Source organism: Haematobia irritans, chromosome 5 (genome assembly GCF_050003625.1).
Source record: "Haematobia irritans isolate KBUSLIRL chromosome 5, ASM5000362v1, whole genome shotgun sequence".
Taxonomy (NCBI): Eukaryota; Metazoa; Arthropoda; class Insecta; order Diptera; family Muscidae; genus Haematobia; species Haematobia irritans.
Genome location: NC_134401.1, coordinates 57,015,392 through 57,037,472, shown reverse-complemented (window position 1 = coordinate 57,037,472; position 22,081 = coordinate 57,015,392). Strand labels below are relative to the sequence as shown.

The window sequence follows — 22,081 nt, the reverse complement described above, 5'->3', positions numbered from 1 at the left end:
ATACTCAAATGAAGCATAAAGATTAACTAAATTCGTGCCTTCCACAAAATAGTTCAGAATTTCTTTAAATTTGTAAATTTTACCAAAAATGCGTCCATCATGAACTTCGTATGTAACAAATGACATTCTTGCAATTTTGAACTCCAAGTTTTTCCTTCAAACTACAAAATTTTCTTTAACAAGTGAAAAAACTTAGTTATGTCTAATAAATTTTCTTGAATTTGTCGAAAAATATTTACTTAGTTTTATGGCATCGGGGTGATGCCAACGCTTGTAATACTGTTTAGTTAAAATTTTCTACAAATATTCAAAATTTTCTAAAATTAACCGAAAGTTTTCTTCCTGGTGGGTTCACTGTTTTTTCAGTGTAGTTCGGTTTTTGTTTATTTTTACGAATGCTTTGTTATCAGTGAATAAAATTTTCTTGTTCAGTAGTAAATTCATATACCCAGCTAAGAAAACAGTATTAGTAAAATTCCATGCCTTATTCTAGTTAATGAACTATGTTATTCCTAACTGTTTTCAGTTTAGGATTTTTTTACTGAAACAAGTTAATTTTATTATTTCACACAAAAAATTAACTTAATGGAAATAAAATGGCTAAACTAAATTTATGAACATTTTTTCCATTAGTTTCCAAGGCACTTTTTCTGGTTGTATGGCTTGAGCCTAACAATGACTGGACACCCAGACTACATTGTCCAAATCTTCTAGATAGTCCGGGAGTTCAATTAAACGCCGAAGCATCATGTGCTTTCTGGCACGCCGATTTAGTATCGCCACAATTTTTTCTAGTGGTTTCGGTTTCAGTCTATCTTATATAGCACACTGCTAGGTACGTGCCACGCAACATACGTATTTGCTGAATTATATGAGGACAATCGTTTTCCAACAAGTGATCCGCATTATCAATTTCCAAGTCGATTGATATATTGCCGTCTATGTTCAAAATATTCGTAATTTTTAGTATATTAATACCCTGTTTCTGATGTCGAACGAGAATATTTCAAATAAAAAAAAATATTTGGGTTTCTCTATGTCGACAGGGAAGTCACTTCATATTTTGTTGTCGAGTAGCAAACGAATATATACCATAAGTGTCAAGAAAAAAGTAAAAACAGTTTTGAAATTTGAATCAATTCATAGGCCAAAAATTTGAAAATACTCATTTTTGATAATCAATGTACTCTCATACAAACGATATGAACTTTCAAAATTAAGGAAACCCAAATTGATTCAAATTCGAGTGACTGCTTTTCAGTCGACTGGGTTTTGGTTCGACATACAGAAAAAGGGTATAAATGCATTGTCGGAAATAATGTGACTTTTTTATTTCGAATTCGTCTACGTAGCAAATTAATATGATGGGCAGAACAAATTTTGTTCAACTGCAACTCCAGCAAAATCCTTAGACTCCACAACCTTGCATGTTAGATTCTGTAACAAAATATATTCTATTATAACAGTTACGTGTATGCTTTGAAGGAAAAGAAAATGTATAACACTTATGTCATAATCAACGAAAAATAACTTAATGTTACTAATAATTTGTCAAACCAACCATACCAACTACAACGAGAAGGGATTAAAGTGAATGCAAACAATTGCAAAATTAATGTGTGTGTTTTTTTTTTTCAATGAAATAGGGAACGCGACGTTGTGTAGAATTAAATTCATAAACACGCATTGCAATGCTGAGAGAACTGAGAGAGGCGAGAGGAATTCATTTTCTAAACGCCGATAAGGTGTTTCTACAATCCCAGTGGTCAGCCAAATCATTCAGTCTAACAGAAGTCGCGGTATTGTTGAGTTTACACAGCAGCTCTGGTTGATTGTTGTGGTGGTCAGTTGGGTATTTCACACTCCACAATCGAGATCAATTTAATTTATCTTTGACACTCGCTCCACTGATTCCAAGAATACAATGTGGTGGCGCTATTTGTGTTTTATTTCCCTAACTATCCTTCTTCACTTCGGTTACGGGGCCAAATTGAGAAAAGCCAAATCAAATGTGAAAAAAGATCCTCCGCTCACCGTAGGACTGTTGTATCCCTTCGAATCGGAAACACGTGAGGTACGATCCTTAGATGGCATATGGAAGTTTCTCAAAGATATCAATAATAATGGTAGTCGAGGTGTCGAGGAAAAATGGTATGAATCAGGCTTAGATAAGGTAAGTCGAAATTATAGTGTTTTTGAATTAAGAGATAAGGAAATTTGCGCCACCACAAAATTGGCTGATCAATCGGAATTTTACAGATTCAAGACCCTCTAACAATGCCTGTACCAGCAAGCTACAATGATTTAACCACCGATGAAACCCTCAGAGATCATGTTGGAGGGGTTTGGTATCAGCGTAAGTTCTTCGTTTCTCCAGACTGGTCTGCGAATAGACGTATTTGGTTAAGATTCGGCAGTGTACATTATTCGGCAACTGTGGTAAGTATGTGAATAAGCTTTCTTCATATCGGAATCAACCAACTGTCAATTACCAACTAGTAAATATTAACAGATTTTACTAAAGAACGAAAAAAACCTGAAATTATTTAGCGCTAATTAAGCGATGGATATCGGGTGACAAACATTGTTGGTGGTATTAAACTAAATTATTCATGGGTTTCAATTTTTAGCTAACCTGTCAACATTTTTTTTTAATTTGACACAGAAAAAAAATATTTCTTATCTTCAATCAAGAAATTAATTGATCCAATTAGATTTTAATAGTTTTCTTGAATTACAGAAATAATAATATCAATCACAAATGGTAATTAAAAGATTAATTGACAGAGTAATTTTTGTGATATATTTTTTTTATTTAAAAAAAATCTTAAATAAATTATATGTCTAATTGATTTTTTTTTAATTCCATTAAAATTGGAAAATTTTTGCGGATATTTTGTCTGTGTACACTGAAAAAAAAATTTACGTGGTATTAAAGATTACGCAAAATAAATATTAGAATGTGCAATTTACAAAATATTAAGGACAAATATATACGGCCGCAAGTTCGGCCAGGCCGAAGCTTATGTACCCTCCACCATGGATTGCGTAGAAACTTCTTCTAAACACTGCCATCCCCAATCGAATTACTTGGGTTGCGGTAACGCTTGCCGATGGCAAGGTATCTTAAAACACCGTCTTCTAAATTATAAGTAAGTCCATTCGTGGTATATATTAAATTAAAAAAGACCGACTAAATACGTATACAATTCAGTTTGACAAAATTTTCTAAAAAAATAAAATTTTGACAAAATTTTCTATAGAAATAAAATTTGGGCAAAATTATCTATAAAAATAAAATTTTGACAAAATTTTCTATAGAAATGAAATTTTGACAAAATTTTCTATAGAAATATAATTTTGGTAGATTATTTTTGGCTCGAGTGGCAATCATGATTATGAACCGATATGGACCAATTTTTGTGTGATTGGGGATCGGCTATATACGAGTATAACTATAGACAGATACACAGAAAAAAAGTGTCTCGTAAATTTAAGAAGATTTTTACCATAATTTATTACAAGATTTTTCCACAATTTTAGTTCATTTTTCGTATCTTCAACGAAAATTAACTACTCGAAAGGCAATTTTACAAATTCTAAGTAGCAATCGTTTAGTTCATGGCCTACAAAATACGATGGAAATTTCCTTAAAAAATTTCTTAACTGGTAGTTAAAAATTCGTTTGTCATGCTATAAAACTACTTGTGAAATGTAAAGTATTTTTTAAATAATAATTGCCATTTACTATACGATTTTTTTGTATGAGAAAATATTTTTTTACGAAAAATGAACTTGAAAGTGGATAGCAATTTCTTACTGACAATTCCTATAGTTAATAATTGTTGGTAAAAAATTACACAATGAAATATTTTTAGTTCACATGTAATTAAATTTATAGATATTTTCGTCAAAAATGGGAGATAACATTTCATGAAAATGTTGCAAATTTTAAGTTAAACGTTTCATCGTTCATAAACTGGTGTGTCTTTACGAATATTATTCTTAGAATAAATTGTCAGCAGATGCGATGAATTAATGCATAGTACAGAGATCTTTATCGGAATAGTGGAATGTGATTAATGTAAAGATGATTTTACTTGAGTTTTGTTGTGTATACATGAGCGTGGGGTTGTTTTTATTTTTGTTCATTTAGTGGTTTGTGTGTGTGTTTGTTATTCGTGGATGGTTTATTTGGCTGGATGAGGTGTTGTTTTCAATAAAGGCACATGTGTTTTTGTTGTTGTAGGAATGTTTTGGCTTTGCTTGGTTGTGTTTGGCATGCTTCAGTTGTATAGTTGGCGTTGGCGTGGGTTGTTGCATCTTTTAAGCAGGCATGCAACAAGGGAATATAAAGGCATGGCATATTTTGGATTTTTGAGACATATATTGGCGTTTGTTTATTAAACCTTTTAAATGAAAGTTATTAATATTTTATCGGTAGTTTAAAAAAAAGTTATTAAGAATATTTAGTAAAATATGTTGAAATTGAAAGTGTATTGAAATTTTCATTATTCTATGTAAAAAATTAATATTCAATTCCAGATGAATTTGGAAAATTTTTGTTATATCTCAGCGTATAGTTTATTCATAAATTGGTAAGTATTTTTTTAATATGGCTTTCTTTTAAAAAGAATATTTTTATGTATGTATATTATTATTTGTTAATTAATCTTTTTGGAAACCAGTTTAATGTTTTTCTTTGTTGTAAAAGCAATATTTAATTTCAGAGCAACTCCGGATGGATTCGATCAAATTTAAAAAATAGAGAATTGGTAAGTTTTCTTTTAAAAATTGGATTTCTTTCAACTAGAATATTTACGTTTTTATGACCTTTTTATCATCAAAATTACAGGTTTTTAATACCTTATTTTAGCATTTCTTTAATCAATTTTTTTGGAAACCAATGTAATATGTTTAATGTAAAAAACAAATATTTAATTTCAGAAATGTGTGTGAAGATAAATTCGAATTTGAAATTTGCAGCAAAAACTTAGCCGAGACACAAACCAATACCAAAAATATTTTTCAAATTCGAATTTAGGATTTCAAATTCGAATTTGGATTTTTAGTATTTGGCTTATTATTTAAAAACTAAGCCGCGTGCGATATAGAGAGTAGGCTCATTGGAAAGGGCTTGAGCTCAGCTTTCATAATCACAAAAGTCTTCATTAGAAAAGTATTTGTGAAAAGCAAAAATTTGAAAACAAAATTTTCAACAAATTTTTACAACGGGCCCACTGTGCCAAAACTAAGCCGCGTGCGATATAGAGACTAGGCTCATTGGAAAGGGCTTGAGCTCAGCTTTCATAATCACAAAAGTCTTCATTAGAAAAGTATTTGTGAAAAGCGAAAATTTGAAAACAAAATTTTCAACAAATTTTTACAACGGGCCCACTGTGCCAAAACTAAGCCGCGTGCGATATAGAGACTAGGCTCATTGGAAAGGGCTTGAGCTCAGCTTTCATAATCACAAAAGTCTTCATTAGAAAAGTATTTGTGAAAAGCGAAAATTTGAAAACAAAATTTTCAACAAATTTTTACAATGGGCCCACTGTGCCAAAACTAAGCCGCGTGCGATATAGAGACTAGGCTCATTGGAAAGGGCTTGAGCTCAGCTTTCAGACCCACAGTAGTCTTCACCATATAGATATAATTAAATTTTAAAGTTTTATTTAAATGTTAAAACAAAAATTCTCTATATTGTCAATATTCTTTTTTGTATACACACAAAATTTTTTTCTGATTCAATCACGAAATTAATTGATACATTTAATTATTTAATTGAAATTTCTTAAATCACGAAAATGACATAAAAAAAATTAATTGAAGTCAATTTGAATTATTTTTTTAAATGACTAAATTAAAAATTTAATTAATGTTGATTGCAAAACTCAATTAATTTTGTTCATTAAAAAGTTAATTGTATCAATTAGTTTTTTACTTAAAAATTTTAAGATTATTAATTAATTTAATGTTTCCATCTTGATTAAAAAGTTATTTGTACCAATTAATTTATTAATTGAAAATTTTTCAACTTCTATCACCTTTTTCAAAGGAAATGTGTTGAAGATATTTCTTCTGCGTAGGACTCACACTTTGGTAACAGCTGATATTTATCAATAATTTATCGAATAAAATATTGTAATAACTTCTAGTTTAAATGATTTGGACATTGAACCAGCCTGCATTGATATCAGGCTAACATAAAAATAGTAAGCTACGAGGAGCCCGTCGTAAAAAAAAGGAAAAAAACATTACTAATATTGTCGTTAGAATTGTTGTTGTGTCCTTAGAAACAAGTTTCATATAGTTATCACAGTAATTGTTGTTGACTAGAAACGAGACATTGTGTGATCGTTCGCCAATCAGGTGAATTCAGCAATGTCTTTAAAAATAGATTTCGATTTGATGGTACATTAGTGTAGTAACAAATCGAAATCTAAAAACCAGTAAGGAAAGTCTAAAGTCGGGCGGGGCCGACTATATTATACCCTGCACCACTTTGTAGATCTGAATTTTCGATACCATATCACATCCGTCAAATGTGTTTGGGGCTATATATAAAGGTTTGTCCCAAATACATACATTTAAATATCACTCGATCTGGAAGAATTTGATAGACTTCTACAAAATCTATAGACTCAAAATTTAAGTCGGCTAATGCACTAGGGTGGAACACAATGTTAGTAAAAAACCAGTAAGGAAAGTCTAAAGTCGGGCGGGGCCGACTATATTATACCCTGCACCACTTTGTAGATCTGAATTTTCGATACCATATCACATCCGTCAAATGTGTTTGGGGCTATATATAAAGGTTTGTCCCAAATACATACATTTAAATATCACTCGATCTGGAAGAATTTGATAGACTTCTACAAAATCTATAGACTCAAAATTTAAGTCGGCTAATGCACTAGGGTGGAACACAATGTTAGTAAAAAAATATGGGAAACATTTAAATCTGAAGCAATTTTAAGGAAACTTTGCAAAAGTTTATTTATGATTTATCGCTCGATATATATGTATTAGAAGTTTAGGAAAATTAGAGTCATTTTTACAACTTTGCGACTAAGCAGTGGCGATTTTACAAGGAAATTGTTGATATTTTGACCATTTTTGTCGAAATCTGAAAAACATATATATGGGAGCTATATCTAAATCTGAACCGATTTCAACCAAATTTGGTACAATTAGCAACAATGCTAATTGTACTCTCTGTGCAAAATTTCAACTAAATCGGAGTTAAAAATTGGCCTCTGTGGTCATATGAGTGTAAATCGGGCGAAAGCTATATATGGGAGATATATCTAAATCTGAACCAATTTCAACCAAATTTGGCACGCATAGCTACAATGCTAATTCTACTCCCTGTGCAAAATTTCAATAAAACGGAGCAAAAAATTGGCCTCTGTGGTCATATGAGTGTAAATCGGGCGAAAGCTATATATGGGAGATATATCCAAATCTGAACCGATTTCAACCAAATTTGGCACGCATAGTTTCAATGCTAATTCTACTCCCTGTGCAAAATTTCAACTAAATCGGAGTTAAAAATTGGCCTCTGTGGTCATATGAGTGTAAATCGGGCGAAAGCTATATATGGGAGATATATCCAAATCTGAACCGATGTCAACCAAATTTGGCACGCATAGTTTCAATGCTAATTCTACTCCCTGTGCAAAATTTCAACCAAATCGGAGTTAAAAATTGGCCTCTTTGGGCAAATGAGTGTAAATCGGGCGAAAGCTATATATGAGAGCTATATCTAAATCTGAACCGATTTGGCTGGTATTTTGCAAGTTTTTCGAGACCCATAAAATATTCGGATGTACGGAATTTGAGGAAGATCGGTTGATATACACGCCAATTATGACCAGATCGGCGAAAAATATATATGGCAGCTATATCTAAATCTGAACCGATTTTTTCCAAAATCAATAGGGATCGTCTTTGAGCCGAAACAGGACCCTATACCAAATTTTAGGACAATCGGACTAAAACTGCGAGCTGTACTTTGCACACAAAAATACATCAACAGACAGACAGACAGACAGACAGACAGACAGACGGACAGACAGACGGACAGACAGACAGACGGACATCGCTAAATCGACTCTGAATTTAATTCTAAGCCGATCCGTATACTAAAAGGTTGGTCTATGATTACTCCTTCTTGGCGTTACATACAAATGCACAAACTTATTATACCCTGTACCACAGTAGTGGTGAAGGGTATAAATATGGGAAACATTTAAATCTGAAGCAATTTTAAGGAAACTTTGCAAAAGTTTATTTATGATTTATCGCTCGATATATATGTATTAGAAGTTTAGGAAAATTAGAGTCATTTTTACAACTTTGCGACTAAGCAGTGGCGATTTTACAAGGAAATTGTTGATATTTTGACCATTTTTGTCGAAATCTGAAAAACATATATATGGGAGCTATATCTAAATCTGAACCGATTTCAACCAAATTTGGCACGCATAGCAACAATGCTAATTGTACTCTCTGTGCAAAATTTCAACTAAATCGGAGTTAAAAATTGGCCTCTGTGGTCATATGAGTGTAAATCGGGCGAAAGCTATATATGGGAGATATATCTAAATCTGAACCAATTTCAACCAAATTTGGCACGCATAGCTACAATGCTAATTCTACTCCCTGTGCAAAATTTCAATAAAACGGAGCAAAAAATTGGCCTCTGTGGTCATATGAGTGTAAATCGGGCGAAAGCTATATATGGGAGATATATCCAAATCTGAACCGATTTCAACCAAATTTGGCACGCATAGTTTCAATGCTAATTCTACTCCCTGTGCAAAATTTCAACTAAATCGGAGTTAAAAATTGGCCTCTGTGGTCATATGAGTGTAAATCGGGCGAAAGCTATATATGGGAGATATATCCAAATCTGAACCGATGTCAACCAAATTTGGCACGCATAGTTTCAATGCTAATTCTACTCCCTGTGCAAAATTTCAACCAAATCGGAGTTAAAAATTGGCCTCTTTGGGCAAATGAGTGTAAATCGGGCGAAAGCTATATATGAGAGCTATATCTAAATCTGAACCGATTTGGCTGGTATTTTGCAAGTTTTTCGAGACCCATAAAATATTCGGATGTACGGAATTTGAGGAAGATCGGTTGATATACACGCCAATTATGACCAGATCGGCGAAAAATATATATGGCAGCTATATCTAAATCTGAACCGATTTTTTCCAAAATCAATAGGGATCGTCTTTGAGCCGAAACAGGACCCTATACCAAATTTTAGGACAATCGGACTAAAACTGCGAGCTGTACTTTGCACACAAAAATACATCAACAGACAGACAGACAGACAGACAGACAGACGGACAGACAGACGGACAGACAGACAGACGGACATCGCTAAATCGACTCTGAATTTAATTCTAAGCCGATCCGTATACTAAAAGGTTGGTCTATGATTACTCCTTCTTGGCGTTACATACAAATGCACAAACTTATTATACCCTGTACCACAGTAGTGGTGAAGGGTATAAATATGGGAAACATTTAAATCTGAAGCAATTTTAAGGAAACTTTGCAAAAGTTTATTTATGATTTATCGCTCGATATATATGTATTAGAAGTTTAGGAAAATTAGAGTCATTTTTACAACTTTGCGACTAAGCAGTGGCGATTTTACAAGGAAATTGTTGATATTTTGACCATTTTTGTCGAAATCTGAAAAACATATATATGGGAGCTATATCTAAATCTGAACCGATTTCAACCAAATTTGGCACGCATAGCAACAATGCTAATTGTACTCTCTGTGCAAAATTTCAACTAAATCGGAGTTAAAAATTGGCCTCTGTGGTCATATGAGTGTAAATCGGGCGAAAGCTATATATGGGAGATATATCTAAATCTGAACCAATTTCAACCAAATTTGGCACGCATAGCTACAATGCTAATTCTACTCCCTGTGCAAAATTTCAATAAAACGGAGCAAAAAATTGGCCTCTGTGGTCATATGAGTGTAAATCGGGCGAAAGCTATATATGGGAGATATATCCAAATCTGAACCGATTTCAACCAAATTTGGCACGCATAGTTTCAATGCTAATTCTACTCCCTGTGCAAAATTTCAACTAAATCGGAGTTAAAAATTGGCCTCTGTGGTCATATGAGTGTAAATCGGGCGAAAGCTATATATGGGAGATATATCCAAATCTGAACCGATGTCAACCAAATTTGGCACGCATAGTTTCAATGCTAATTCTACTCCCTGTGCAAAATTTCAACCAAATCGGAGTTAAAAATTGGCCTCTTTGGGCAAATGAGTGTAAATCGGGCGAAAGCTATATATGAGAGCTATATCTAAATCTGAACCGATTTGGCTGGTATTTTGCAAGTTTTTCGAGACCCATAAAATATTCGGATGTACGGAATTTGAGGAAGATCGGTTGATATACACGCCAATTATGACCAGATCGGCGAAAAATATATATGGCAGCTATATCTAAATCTGAACCGATTTTTTCCAAAATCAATAGGGATCGTCTTTGAGCCGAAACAGGACCCTATACCAAATTTTAGGACAATCGGACTAAAACTGCGAGCTGTACTTTGCACACAAAAATACATCAACAGACAGACAGACAGACAGACAGACAGACGGACAGACAGACGGACAGACAGACAGACGGACATCGCTAAATCGACTCAGAATTTAATTCTAAGCCGATCCGTATACTAAAAGGTTGGTCTATGATTACTCCTTCTTGGCGTTACATACAAATGCACAAACTTATTATACCCTGTACCACAGTAGTGGTGAAGGGTATAAATATGGGAAACATTTAAATCTGAAGCAATTTTAAGGAAACTTTGCAAAAGTTTATTTATGATTTATCGCTCGATATATATGTATTAGAAGTTTAGGAAAATTAGAGTCATTTTTACAACTTTGCGACTAAGCAGTGGCGATTTTACAAGGAAATTGTTGATATTTTGACCATTTTTGTCGAAATCTGAAAAACATATATATGGGAGCTATATCTAAATCTGAACCGATTTCAACCAAATTTGGCACGCATAGCAACAATGCTAATTGTACTCTCTGTGCAAAATTTCAACTAAATCGGAGTTAAAAATTGGCCTCTGTGGTCATATGAGTGTAAATCGGGCGAAAGCTATATATGGGAGATATATCTAAATCTGAACCAATTTCAACCAAATTTGGCACGCATAGCTACAATGCTAATTCTACTCCCTGTGCAAAATTTCAATAAAACGGAGCAAAAAATTGGCCTCTGTGGTCATATGAGTGTAAATCGGGCGAAAGCTATATATGGGAGATATATCCAAATCTGAACCGATTTCAACCAAATTTGGCACGCATAGTTTCAATGCTAATTCTACTCCCTGTGCAAAATTTCAACTAAATCGGAGTTAAAAATTGGCCTCTGTGGTCATATGAGTGTAAATCGGGCGAAAGCTATATATGGGAGATATATCCAAATCTGAACCGATGTCAACCAAATTTGGCACGCATAGTTTCAATGCTAATTCTACTCCCTGTGCAAAATTTCAACCAAATCGGAGTTAAAAATTGGCCTCTTTGGGCAAATGAGTGTAAATCGGGCGAAAGCTATATATGAGAGCTATATCTAAATCTGAACCGATTTGGCTGGTATTTTGCAAGTTTTTCGAGACCCATAAAATATTCGGATGTACGGAATTTGAGGAAGATCGGTTGATATACACGCCAATTATGACCAGATCGGCGAAAAATATATATGGCAGCTATATCTAAATCTGAACCGATTTTTTCCAAAATCAATAGGGATCGTCTTTGAGCCGAAACAGGACCCTATACCAAATTTTAGGACAATCGGACTAAAACTGCGAGCTGTACTTTGCACACAAAAATACATCAACAGACAGACAGACAGACAGACAGACAGACAGACAGACGGACAGACAGACGGACAGACAGACAGACGGACATCGCTAAATCGACTCTGAATTTAATTCTAAGCCGATCCGTATACTAAAAGGTTGGTCTATGATTACTCCTTCTTGGCGTTACATACAAATGCACAAACTTATTATACCCTGTACCACAGTAGTGGTGAAGGGTATAAATATGGGAAACATTTAAATCTGAAGCAATTTTAAGGAAACTTTGCAAAAGTTTATTTATGATTTATCGCTCGATATATATGTATTAGAAGTTTAGGAAAATTAGAGTCATTTTTACAACTTTGCGACTAAGCAGTGGCGATTTTACAAGGAAATTGTTGATATTTTGACCATTTTTGTCGAAATCTGAAAAACATATATATGGGAGCTATATCTAAATCTGAACCGATTTCAACCAAATTTGGCACGCATAGCAACAATGCTAATTGTACTCTCTGTGCAAAATTTCAACTAAATCGGAGTTAAAAATTGGCCTCTGTGGTCATATGAGTGTAAATCGGGCGAAAGCTATATATGGGAGATATATCTAAATCTGAACCAATTTCAACCAAATTTGGCACGCATAGCTACAATGCTAATTCTACTCCCTGTGCAAAATTTCAATAAAACGGAGCAAAAAATTGGCCTCTGTGGTCATATGAGTGTAAATCGGGCGAAAGCTATATATGGGAGATATATCCAAATCTGAACCGATTTCAACCAAATTTGGCACGCATAGTTTCAATGCTAATTCTACTCCCTGTGCAAAATTTCAACTAAATCGGAGTTAAAAATTGGCCTCTGTGGTCATATGAGTGTAAATCGGGCGAAAGCTATATATGGGAGATATATCCAAATCTGAACCGATGTCAACCAAATTTGGCACGCATAGTTTCAATGCTAATTCTACTCCCTGTGCAAAATTTCAACCAAATCGGAGTTAAAAATTGGCCTCTTTGGGCAAATGAGTGTAAATCGGGCGAAAGCTATATATGAGAGCTATATCTAAATCTGAACCGATTTGGCTGGTATTTTGCAAGTTTTTCGAGACCCATAAAATATTCGGATGTACGGAATTTGAGGAAGATCGGTTGATATACACGCCAATTATGACCAGATCGGCGAAAAATATATATGGCAGCTATATCTAAATCTGAACCGATTTTTTCCAAAATCAATAGGGATCGTCTTTGAGCCGAAACAGGACCCTATACCAAATTTTAGGACAATCGGACTAAAACTGCGAGCTGTACTTTGCACACAAAAATACATCAACAGACAGACAGACAGACAGACAGACAGACGGACAGACAGACGAACAGACAGACAGACGGACATCGCTAAATCGACTCTGAATTTAATTCTAAGCCGATCCGTATACTAAAAGGTTGGTCTATGATTACTCCTTCTTGGCGTTACATACAAATGCACAAACTTATTATACCCTGTACCACAGTAGTGGTGAAGGGTATAAATATGGGAAACATTTAAATCTGAAGCAATTTTAAGGAAACTTTGCAAAAGTTTATTTATGATTTATCGCTCGATATATATGTATTAGAAGTTTAGGAAAATTAGAGTCATTTTTACAACTTTGCGACTAAGCAGTGGCGATTTTACAAGGAAATTGTTGATATTTTGACCATTTTTGTCGAAATCTGAAAAACATATATATGGGAGCTATATCTAAATCTGAACCGATTTCAACCAAATTTGGCACGCATAGCAACAATGCTAATTGTACTCTCTGTGCAAAATTTCAACTAAATCGGAGTTAAAAATTGGCCTCTGTGGTCATATGAGTGTAAATCGGGCGAAAGCTATATATGGGAGATATATCTAAATCTGAACCAATTTCAACCAAATTTGGCACGCATAGCTACAATGCTAATTCTACTCCCTGTGCAAAATTTCAATAAAACGGAGCAAAAAATTGGCCTCTGTGGTCATATGAGTGTAAATCGGGCGAAAGCTATATATGGGAGATATATCCAAATCTGAACCGATTTCAACCAAATTTGGCACGCATAGTTTCAATGCTAATTCTACTCCCTGTGCAAAATTTCAACTAAATCGGAGTTAAAAATTGGCCTCTGTGGTCATATGAGTGTAAATCGGGCGAAAGCTATATATGGGAGATATATCCAAATCTGAACCGATGTCAACCAAATTTGGCACGCATAGTTTCAATGCTAATTCTACTCCCTGTGCAAAATTTCAACCAAATCGGAGTTAAAAATTGGCCTCTTTGGGCAAATGAGTGTAAATCGGGCGAAAGCTATATATGAGAGCTATATCTAAATCTGAACCGATTTGGCTGGTATTTTGCAAGTTTTTCGAGACCCATAAAATATTCGGATGTACGGAATTTGAGGAAGATCGGTTGATATACACGCCAATTATGACCAGATCGGCGAAAAATATATATGGCAGCTATATCTAAATCTGAACCGATTTTTTCCAAAATCAATAGGGATCGTCTTTGAGCCGAAACAGGACCCTATACCAAATTTTAGGACAATCGGACTAAAACTGCGAGCTGTACTTTGCACACAAAAATACATCAACAGACAGACAGACAGACAGACAGACAGACAGACGGACAGACAGACGGACAGACAGACAGACGGACATCGCTAAATCGACTCTGAATTTAATTCTAAGCCGATCCGTATACTAAAAGGTTGGTCTATGATTACTCCTTCTTGGCGTTACATACAAATGCACAAACTTATTATACCCTGTACCACAGTAGTGGTGAAGGGTATAAATATGGGAAACATTTAAATCTGAAGCAATTTTAAGGAAACTTTGCAAAAGTTTATTTATGATTTATCGCTCGATATATATGTATTAGAAGTTTAGGAAAATTAGAGTCATTTTTACAACTTTGCGACTAAGCAGTGGCGATTTTACAAGGAAATTGTTGATATTTTGACCATTTTTGTCGAAATCTGAAAAACATATATATGGGAGCTATATCTAAATCTGAACCGATTTCAACCAAATTTGGCACGCATAGCAACAATGCTAATTGTACTCTCTGTGCAAAATTTCAACTAAATCGGAGTTAAAAATTGGCCTCTGTGGTCATATGAGTGTAAATCGGGCGAAAGCTATATATGGGAGATATATCTAAATCTTAACCAATTTCAACCAAATTTGGCACGCATAGCTACAATGCTAATTCTACTCCCTGTGCAAAATTTCAATAAAACGGAGCAAAAAATTGGCCTCTGTGGTCATATGAGTGTAAATCGGGCGAAAGCTATATATGGGAGATATATCCAAATCTGAACCGATTTCAACCAAATTTGGCACGCATAGTTTCAATGCTAATTCTACTCCCTGTGCAAAATTTCAACTAAATCGGAGTTAAAAATTGGCCTCTGTGGTCATATGAGTGTAAATCGGGCGAAAGCTATATATGGGAGATATATCCAAATCTGAACCGATGTCAACCAAATTTGGCACGCATAGTTTCAATGCTAATTCTACTCCCTGTGCAAAATTTCAACCAAATCGGAGTTAAAAATTGGCCTCTTTGGGCAAATGAGTGTAAATCGGGCGAAAGCTATATATGAGAGCTATATCTAAATCTGAACCGATTTGGCTGGTATTTTGCAAGTTTTTCGAGACCCATAAAATATTCGGATGTACGGAATTTGAGGAAGATCGGTTGATATACACGTCAATTATGACCAGATCGGCGAAAAATATATATGGCAGCTATATCTAAATCTGAACCGATTTTTTCCAAAATCAATAGGGATCGTCTTTGAGCCGAAACAGGACCCTATACCAAATTTTAGGACAATCGGACTAAAACTGCGAGCTGTACTTTGCACACAAAAATACATCAACAGACAGACAGACAGACAGACAGACAGACGGACAGACAGACGGACAGACAGACGGACAGACAGACGGACAGACAGACAGACGGACATCGCTAAATCGACTCAGAATTTAATTCTAAGCCGATCCGTATACTAAAAGGTTGGTCTATGATTACTCCTTCTTGGCGTTACATACAAATGCACAAACTTATTATACCCTGTACCACAGTAGTGGTGAAGGGTATAATAAGATTAAGGGATTGTAAAGTTATACGAAAAGATGATGCACAGTGCGGGTGAAAAATGGTTAAATTTGGGAAAAATAATTCTCGTATGTAAATTTCATAAGAAATTAACATAAAAGAACCAAATTGAATCATCTCACCCGGCCAGATCTCGCTAAAGACTGTGGAAATGTGTAGTGGCCAACACTGAAACATATATGTATAGTCAGGCTTGCGAGATGGGTATCTGGCATTTTCTTTTCAGTAACTTAATGATGTCAATTCCCTTAATCTTCCTGTCCAATAAGCTCGAATAAAATATTGTAATAACTTCTAATAAACTTTTATGTTCAATGCGTTTGAAAGCGAAAAAAAAATTTTGATATATCGCAAAATTAATTGATCCAATCTTAATTATTCTTAATTCTTAATTAAAGTTTTTTCTATCACGAAAATGATAATATCAATCATCTATAACAACTAAAAAATTAGTTGTTCCAATTCAATTTTGCAATTGATTTTTATTTTAATTAAATAAATAATGAAATCAATTAAATTGTGATGAAATAGATTTTAAATTAAATTATTAATTAAAACTTTAATTTAAAATATATTGGTCGTATTTTTGCTACGTGATGAAGATTTTGTTGATTCGCGCTTCCGACTCGCAAATTTAATTAATTCAATTAAATCCAATTGATTCATTTAAAAGTGTGATTGATTACGATAGCAAAACACAATTTTTTCACTGAAGCAATTTTATTTTTATTGAAATTGTTTACATAAAGAAGTAGATAGCATCAATCACAGAATTAATTAGAAATTACAAAAATACTTAATTAACTCGGAATTTACAATTAATTGTAGTGTTAAATTTTAAATTAAGCCAATAAAGTTTAGTTTAATTCATTGCCTCACATACAACAAGATTTATAATCTTATAATTATAGTATGTGACATAAAATATATGAAGTTATCTGCGTTGCTTATGCGTTGAATAACGGGAGGGAGAGAAAAAAGGTAAACAAAATTTTTTGTGCAAAAGCCTAAAAATTAATTAAAAACTCATAGCAGTCCATACACAGAAAAAAAAATACTACCAACGTATTTCCAATTAAACGTATTTCCAATTGATTCAACAAATTTCTTAATTGCATCACTTAATTATACCCTTCACCACTACTGTGGTACAGGGTATAATAAGTTTGTGCATTTGTATGTAACGCCAAGAAGGAGTAATCATAGACCAACCTTTTAGTATACGGATCGGCTTAGAATTAAATTCTGAGTCGATTTAGCGATGTCCGTCTGTCTGTCTGTCCGTCTGTCTGTCCGTCTGTCTGTCTGTCTGTCTGTCTGTCTGTCTGTTGATGTATTTTTGTGTGCAAAGTACAGCTCGCAGTTTTAGTCCGATTGTCCTAAAATTTGGTATAGGGTCCTGTTTCGGCTCAAAGACGATCCCTATTGATTTTGGAAAAAATCGGTTCAGATTTAGATATAGCTGCCATATATATTTTTCGCCGATCTGGTCATAATTGGCGTGTATATCAACCGATCTTCCTCAAATTCCGTACATCCGAATATTTTATGGGTCTCGAAAAACTTGCAAAATACCAGCCAAATCGGTTCAGATTTAGATATAGCTCTCATATATAGCTTTCGCCCGATTTACACTCATTTGCCCAAAGAGGCCAATTTTTAACTCCGATTTGGTTGAAATTTTGCACAGGGAGTAGAATTAGCATTGAAACTATGCGTGCCAAATTTGGTTGACATCGGTTCAGATTTGGATATATCTCCCATATATAGCTTTCGCCCGATTTACACTCATATGACCACAGAGGCCAATTTTTAACTCCGATTTAGTTGAAATTTTGCACAGGGAGTAGAATTAGCATTGAAACTATGCGTGCCAAATTTGGTTGAAATCGGTTCAGATTTGGATATATCTCCCATATATAGCTTTCGCCCGATTTACACTCATATGACCACAGAGGCCAATTTTTTGCTCCGTTTTATTGAAATTTTGCACAGGGAGTAGAATTAGCATTGTAGCTATGCGTGCCAAATTTGGTTGAAATTGGTTCAGATTTAGATATATCTCCCATATATAGCTTTCGCCCGATTTACACTCATATGACCACAGAGGCCAATTTTTAGCTCCGATTTAGTTGAAATTTTGCACAGAGAGTACAATTAGCATTGTTGCTATGCGTGCCAAATTTGGTTGAAATCGGTTCAGATTTAGATATAGCTCCCATATATATGTTTTTCAGATTTCGACAAAAATGGTCAAAATATCAACAATTTCCTTGTAAAATCGCCACTGCTTAGTCGCAAAGTTGTAAAAATGACTCTAATTTTCCTAAACTTCTAATACATATATATCGAGCGATAAATCATAAATAAACTTTTGCAAAGTTTCCTTAAAATTGCTTCAGATTTAAATGTTTCCCATATTTTTTTACTAACATTGTGTTCCACCCTAGTGCATTAGCCGACTTAAATTTTGAGTCTATAGATTTTGTAGAAGTCTATCAAATTCTTCCAGATCGAGTGATATTTAAATGTATGTATTTGGGACAAACCTTTATATATAGCCCCAAACACATTTGACGGATGTGATATGGTATCGAAAATTCAGATCTACAAAGTGGTGCAGGGTATAATATAGTCGGCCCCGCCCGACTTTAGACTTTCCTTACTGGTTTTTTAATTGACTTTGGAGATTGCTACTATCATTTCTATGATTGAAGACATTTCTATTAAAAAAAGTAATTGGATCAATTACTTTTGTGATTGAATACAAAAATATTTTTTTTTCTGTGTATGACTGAACATAAGATGTCTTTTCCGATTACAATTGGAGTTGGACTTTTTCTGGGATTTGTGAATATGATGATATTTGTACAGAAACTATAATAATTGTTTGTACTAAATTTTCAATTATAATTTTAATTGCATAGAATTTTTTTTCTGACTCAATCTCGAAGTTAATTGATCCAATTAATTTGCTAATTGAAATTGCTTTAATCACGATAGTATTAATCATAGAAGTAATTAGAAAAAAAATATTCTTGGTTAAAAAAGCAATTGTTTTCTTCGGCACTTTCACTTATGTTTTAATTGCTTCAATTAAACATTTGATTGACTTAGGTAGAAAACTCAAATTTTTATTAGAGACAATCAATTGTATAATTTTCTTTTATTTATTTAATTATAATTTTTTTACCAGTCGAAGAAATATCTCTTTTGCAATTGTTTAAGAGTTTATATTTGTTATATTTATTATTATATAATAGTCTTAAATTATTAATGAACTGCCAATTGAATTAAATAATTAAAATAACATACATTTCTTAAAAAAGCGCTCATTTTGTATGTAAAAGAAAATGTTGAACCTGCTTCGTAATGTCAAATTACCAAATTAAATAAACAAATAATATCAAATTTAATTTAATAATTTAACGAAGTATTTTTAAAATTAGGCATGTTATGCTAAATAAATAAATTGGATTTATTTATTTTCAATTTGATATTTCTTTTTAAATTTTATTTTCCAATTTGCGCTTTTCACAAATAATTTTCTAATGAAGACTTTTGTGATTATGAAAGCTGAGCTCAAGCTCTTTCCAATGAGCCTAGTCTCTATATCGCACGCGGCTTAGTTTTGGCACAGTGGGCTCCGTTGTAAAAATTTGTTGAAAAAGCATTTTCAAATTTGCGTTTTTCACAAATACTTTTCTAATGAAGACTTTCGTGGGTATGAAAGCTGAGCTCAAGCCCTTTCCAATGAGCCTAGTCTCTATATCGCACGCGGCTTAGTTTTGGCACAGTGGGCCCGTTATAAAAATTTGATGAAAATTTTGTTTTCAAATTTTCGCTTTTCACAAATACTTTTCTAATGAAGACTTTTGTGATTATGAAAGCTGAGCTCAAGCCCTTTCCAATGAGCCTAGTCTCTATATCGCACGCGGCTTAGTTTTGGCACAGTGGGCCCGTTGTAAAAATTTGATGAAAATTTTGTTTTCAAATTTTCGCTTTTCACAAATATTTTTCTAATGAAGAATTTTGTGATTATGAAAGCTGAGCTCAAGCCCTTTCCAATGAGCCTAGTCTCTATATCGCACGCGGCTTAGTTTTGGCACAGTGGGCTCCGTTGTAAAAATTTGTTGAAAAAGCATTTTCAAATTTGCGTTTTTCACAAATACTTTTCTAATGAAGACTTTCGTGGGTATGAAAGCTGAGCTCAAGCCCTTTCCAATGAGCCTAGTCTCTATATCGCACGCGGCTTAGTTTTGGCACAGTGGGCCCATTGTAAAAATTTGTTGAAAATTTTGTTTTCAAATTTTCGCTTTTCACAAATACTTTTCTAATGAAGACTTTTGTGATTATGAAAGCTGAGCTCAAGCCCTTTCCAATGAGCCTAGTCTCTATATCGCACGCGGCTTAGTTTTGGCACAGTGGGCCCGTTGTAAAAATTTGTTGAAAATTTTGTTTTCAAATTTTCGCTTTTCACAAATACTTTTCTAATGAAGACTTTTGTGATTATGAAAGCTGAGCTCAAGCCCTTTCCAATGAGCCTAGTCCCTATATCGCACGCGGCTTAGTTTTGGCACAGTGGGCCCGTTGTAAAAATTTGTTGAAAATTTTGTTTTCAAATTTTCGCTTTTCACAAATACTTTTCTAATGAAGACTTTTGTGATTATGAAAGCTGAGCTCAAGCCCTTTCCAATGAGCCTACTCTCTATATCGCACGCGGCTTAGTTTTTAAATAATAAGCCAAATACTAAAAATCCAAATTCGAATTTGAAATCCTAAATTCGAATTTGAAAAATATTTTTGGTATTGGTTTGTGTCTCGGCTAAGTTTTTGCTGCAAATTTCAAATTCGAATTTATCTTCACACACATATTTCAGAATAACCTCTTAAAAATTTGGAAAAATTTTTAGTACTCCTTTGATTGTAATAAGTGAATTGGTAAGGATTCTTTAACTTTCTTTTAACCCTGGATAGTCGTCCTTATTTTTTGTACATTAACGTCGTCCTTCGTCATTTTGACTACGGCTCATTTCAAGACGCTACAATTTTCATCGTGAGCGAAAAAGTGAACCAAACTTCAATTTGTTTTCTTATTCAATTTGGTTTTAATTAGTATAAAACAAAAATTCATAAAACGGTCGAATTAGTATAACTTAAATTTACCATTTCCCAGTAGACTAAAATTCATTGTAAATCGAAAATGAAATTTCGTGTCGTCAGTTTGACGAATGATGACTGTGTAGGGTTAGCCAGAATATTTCTTTTTTATGCATATTATTATTTTTTTCATTAGATTCTTTGGAAACCTTTTTAATAATTTTATTTAATGTAAAAAATAAATATTTAATTTCAGAGTAACACAAATAAATTTGGACAACTTTTTATATTTCCCCTCAGCGTACAATTTAATAGAGAATTGGTAAGTTTTATATGAAAAATTTGGCTTTCTTTCAACTACAATATTTATTTTATTATATCCTCCACATCGATAACAACACACTTTTATGAGTTTATATAGAACACTTCATTATTTCTCTAATTGTTTCAGGTACAAATATTATGAGATGTTTTCCAAAGAAAAGTTGAATTCCTTACACCATTTGATAAAATGCCCCCAAATATGGTAAGTTACAAGCTAAAATGAAGAATTAAAAAATCATATTTCATTACATGGTGTTAATTTTTAACAATTTTCATTTTTGTTTCCATTTTTTCCAGCAAGATATGTGAAAAAACTACCTACGATGAATAAAAAAAGGATAAGTCAAAATGTCCAAAAAGCGAGTTCAAATGAACTACTCTCTGTTCCACGTGGTCATAATTTTTGTTCACAAAAAACATTGTATTAAGAACATTCATCATAAGTTTTTATAATAAAGTATTTAGCTTAAAGAAAGTTTAATTTTAATGTATGAAATTTGTCATAATAGTAAAACGGTTTGTTGTTCCTTTAATTATTTAATTTCTCTGTACTGTGGAATGATTGATTTAAAAATAGTTTAGTCGTCGACATTTTAAAGAGACTGTTAACCA

General features: G+C 33.5%; 1 protein-coding gene and 1 long non-coding RNA gene across 2 annotated transcripts in view; both read left to right on the top strand.

Moving 5' to 3' along the window:
• The first annotated feature begins 1,764 nt into the window (after nt 1-1,764).
• The window catches only part of LOC142239195 (beta-glucuronidase-like), a 37,900-nt gene continuing 17,583 nt past the window's right edge, over nt 1,765-22,081 (top strand). The window contains exons 1-2 of the mRNA XM_075310964.1: nt 1,765-2,173; nt 2,260-2,439. Coding sequence (XP_075167079.1) covers nt 1,925-2,173; nt 2,260-2,439 — 429 coding nt within the window. The 5' untranslated portion in view covers nt 1,765-1,924. The remainder of the gene's footprint in view (nt 2,174-2,259; nt 2,440-22,081) is intronic.
• On the top strand, nt 4,549-21,658 carry LOC142239197 (uncharacterized). The gene is made up of 5 exons (XR_012722949.1): nt 4,549-4,598; nt 4,715-4,775; nt 20,926-20,986; nt 21,402-21,467; nt 21,597-21,658. It is a non-coding gene; the product is annotated as an uncharacterized LOC142239197 (long non-coding RNA).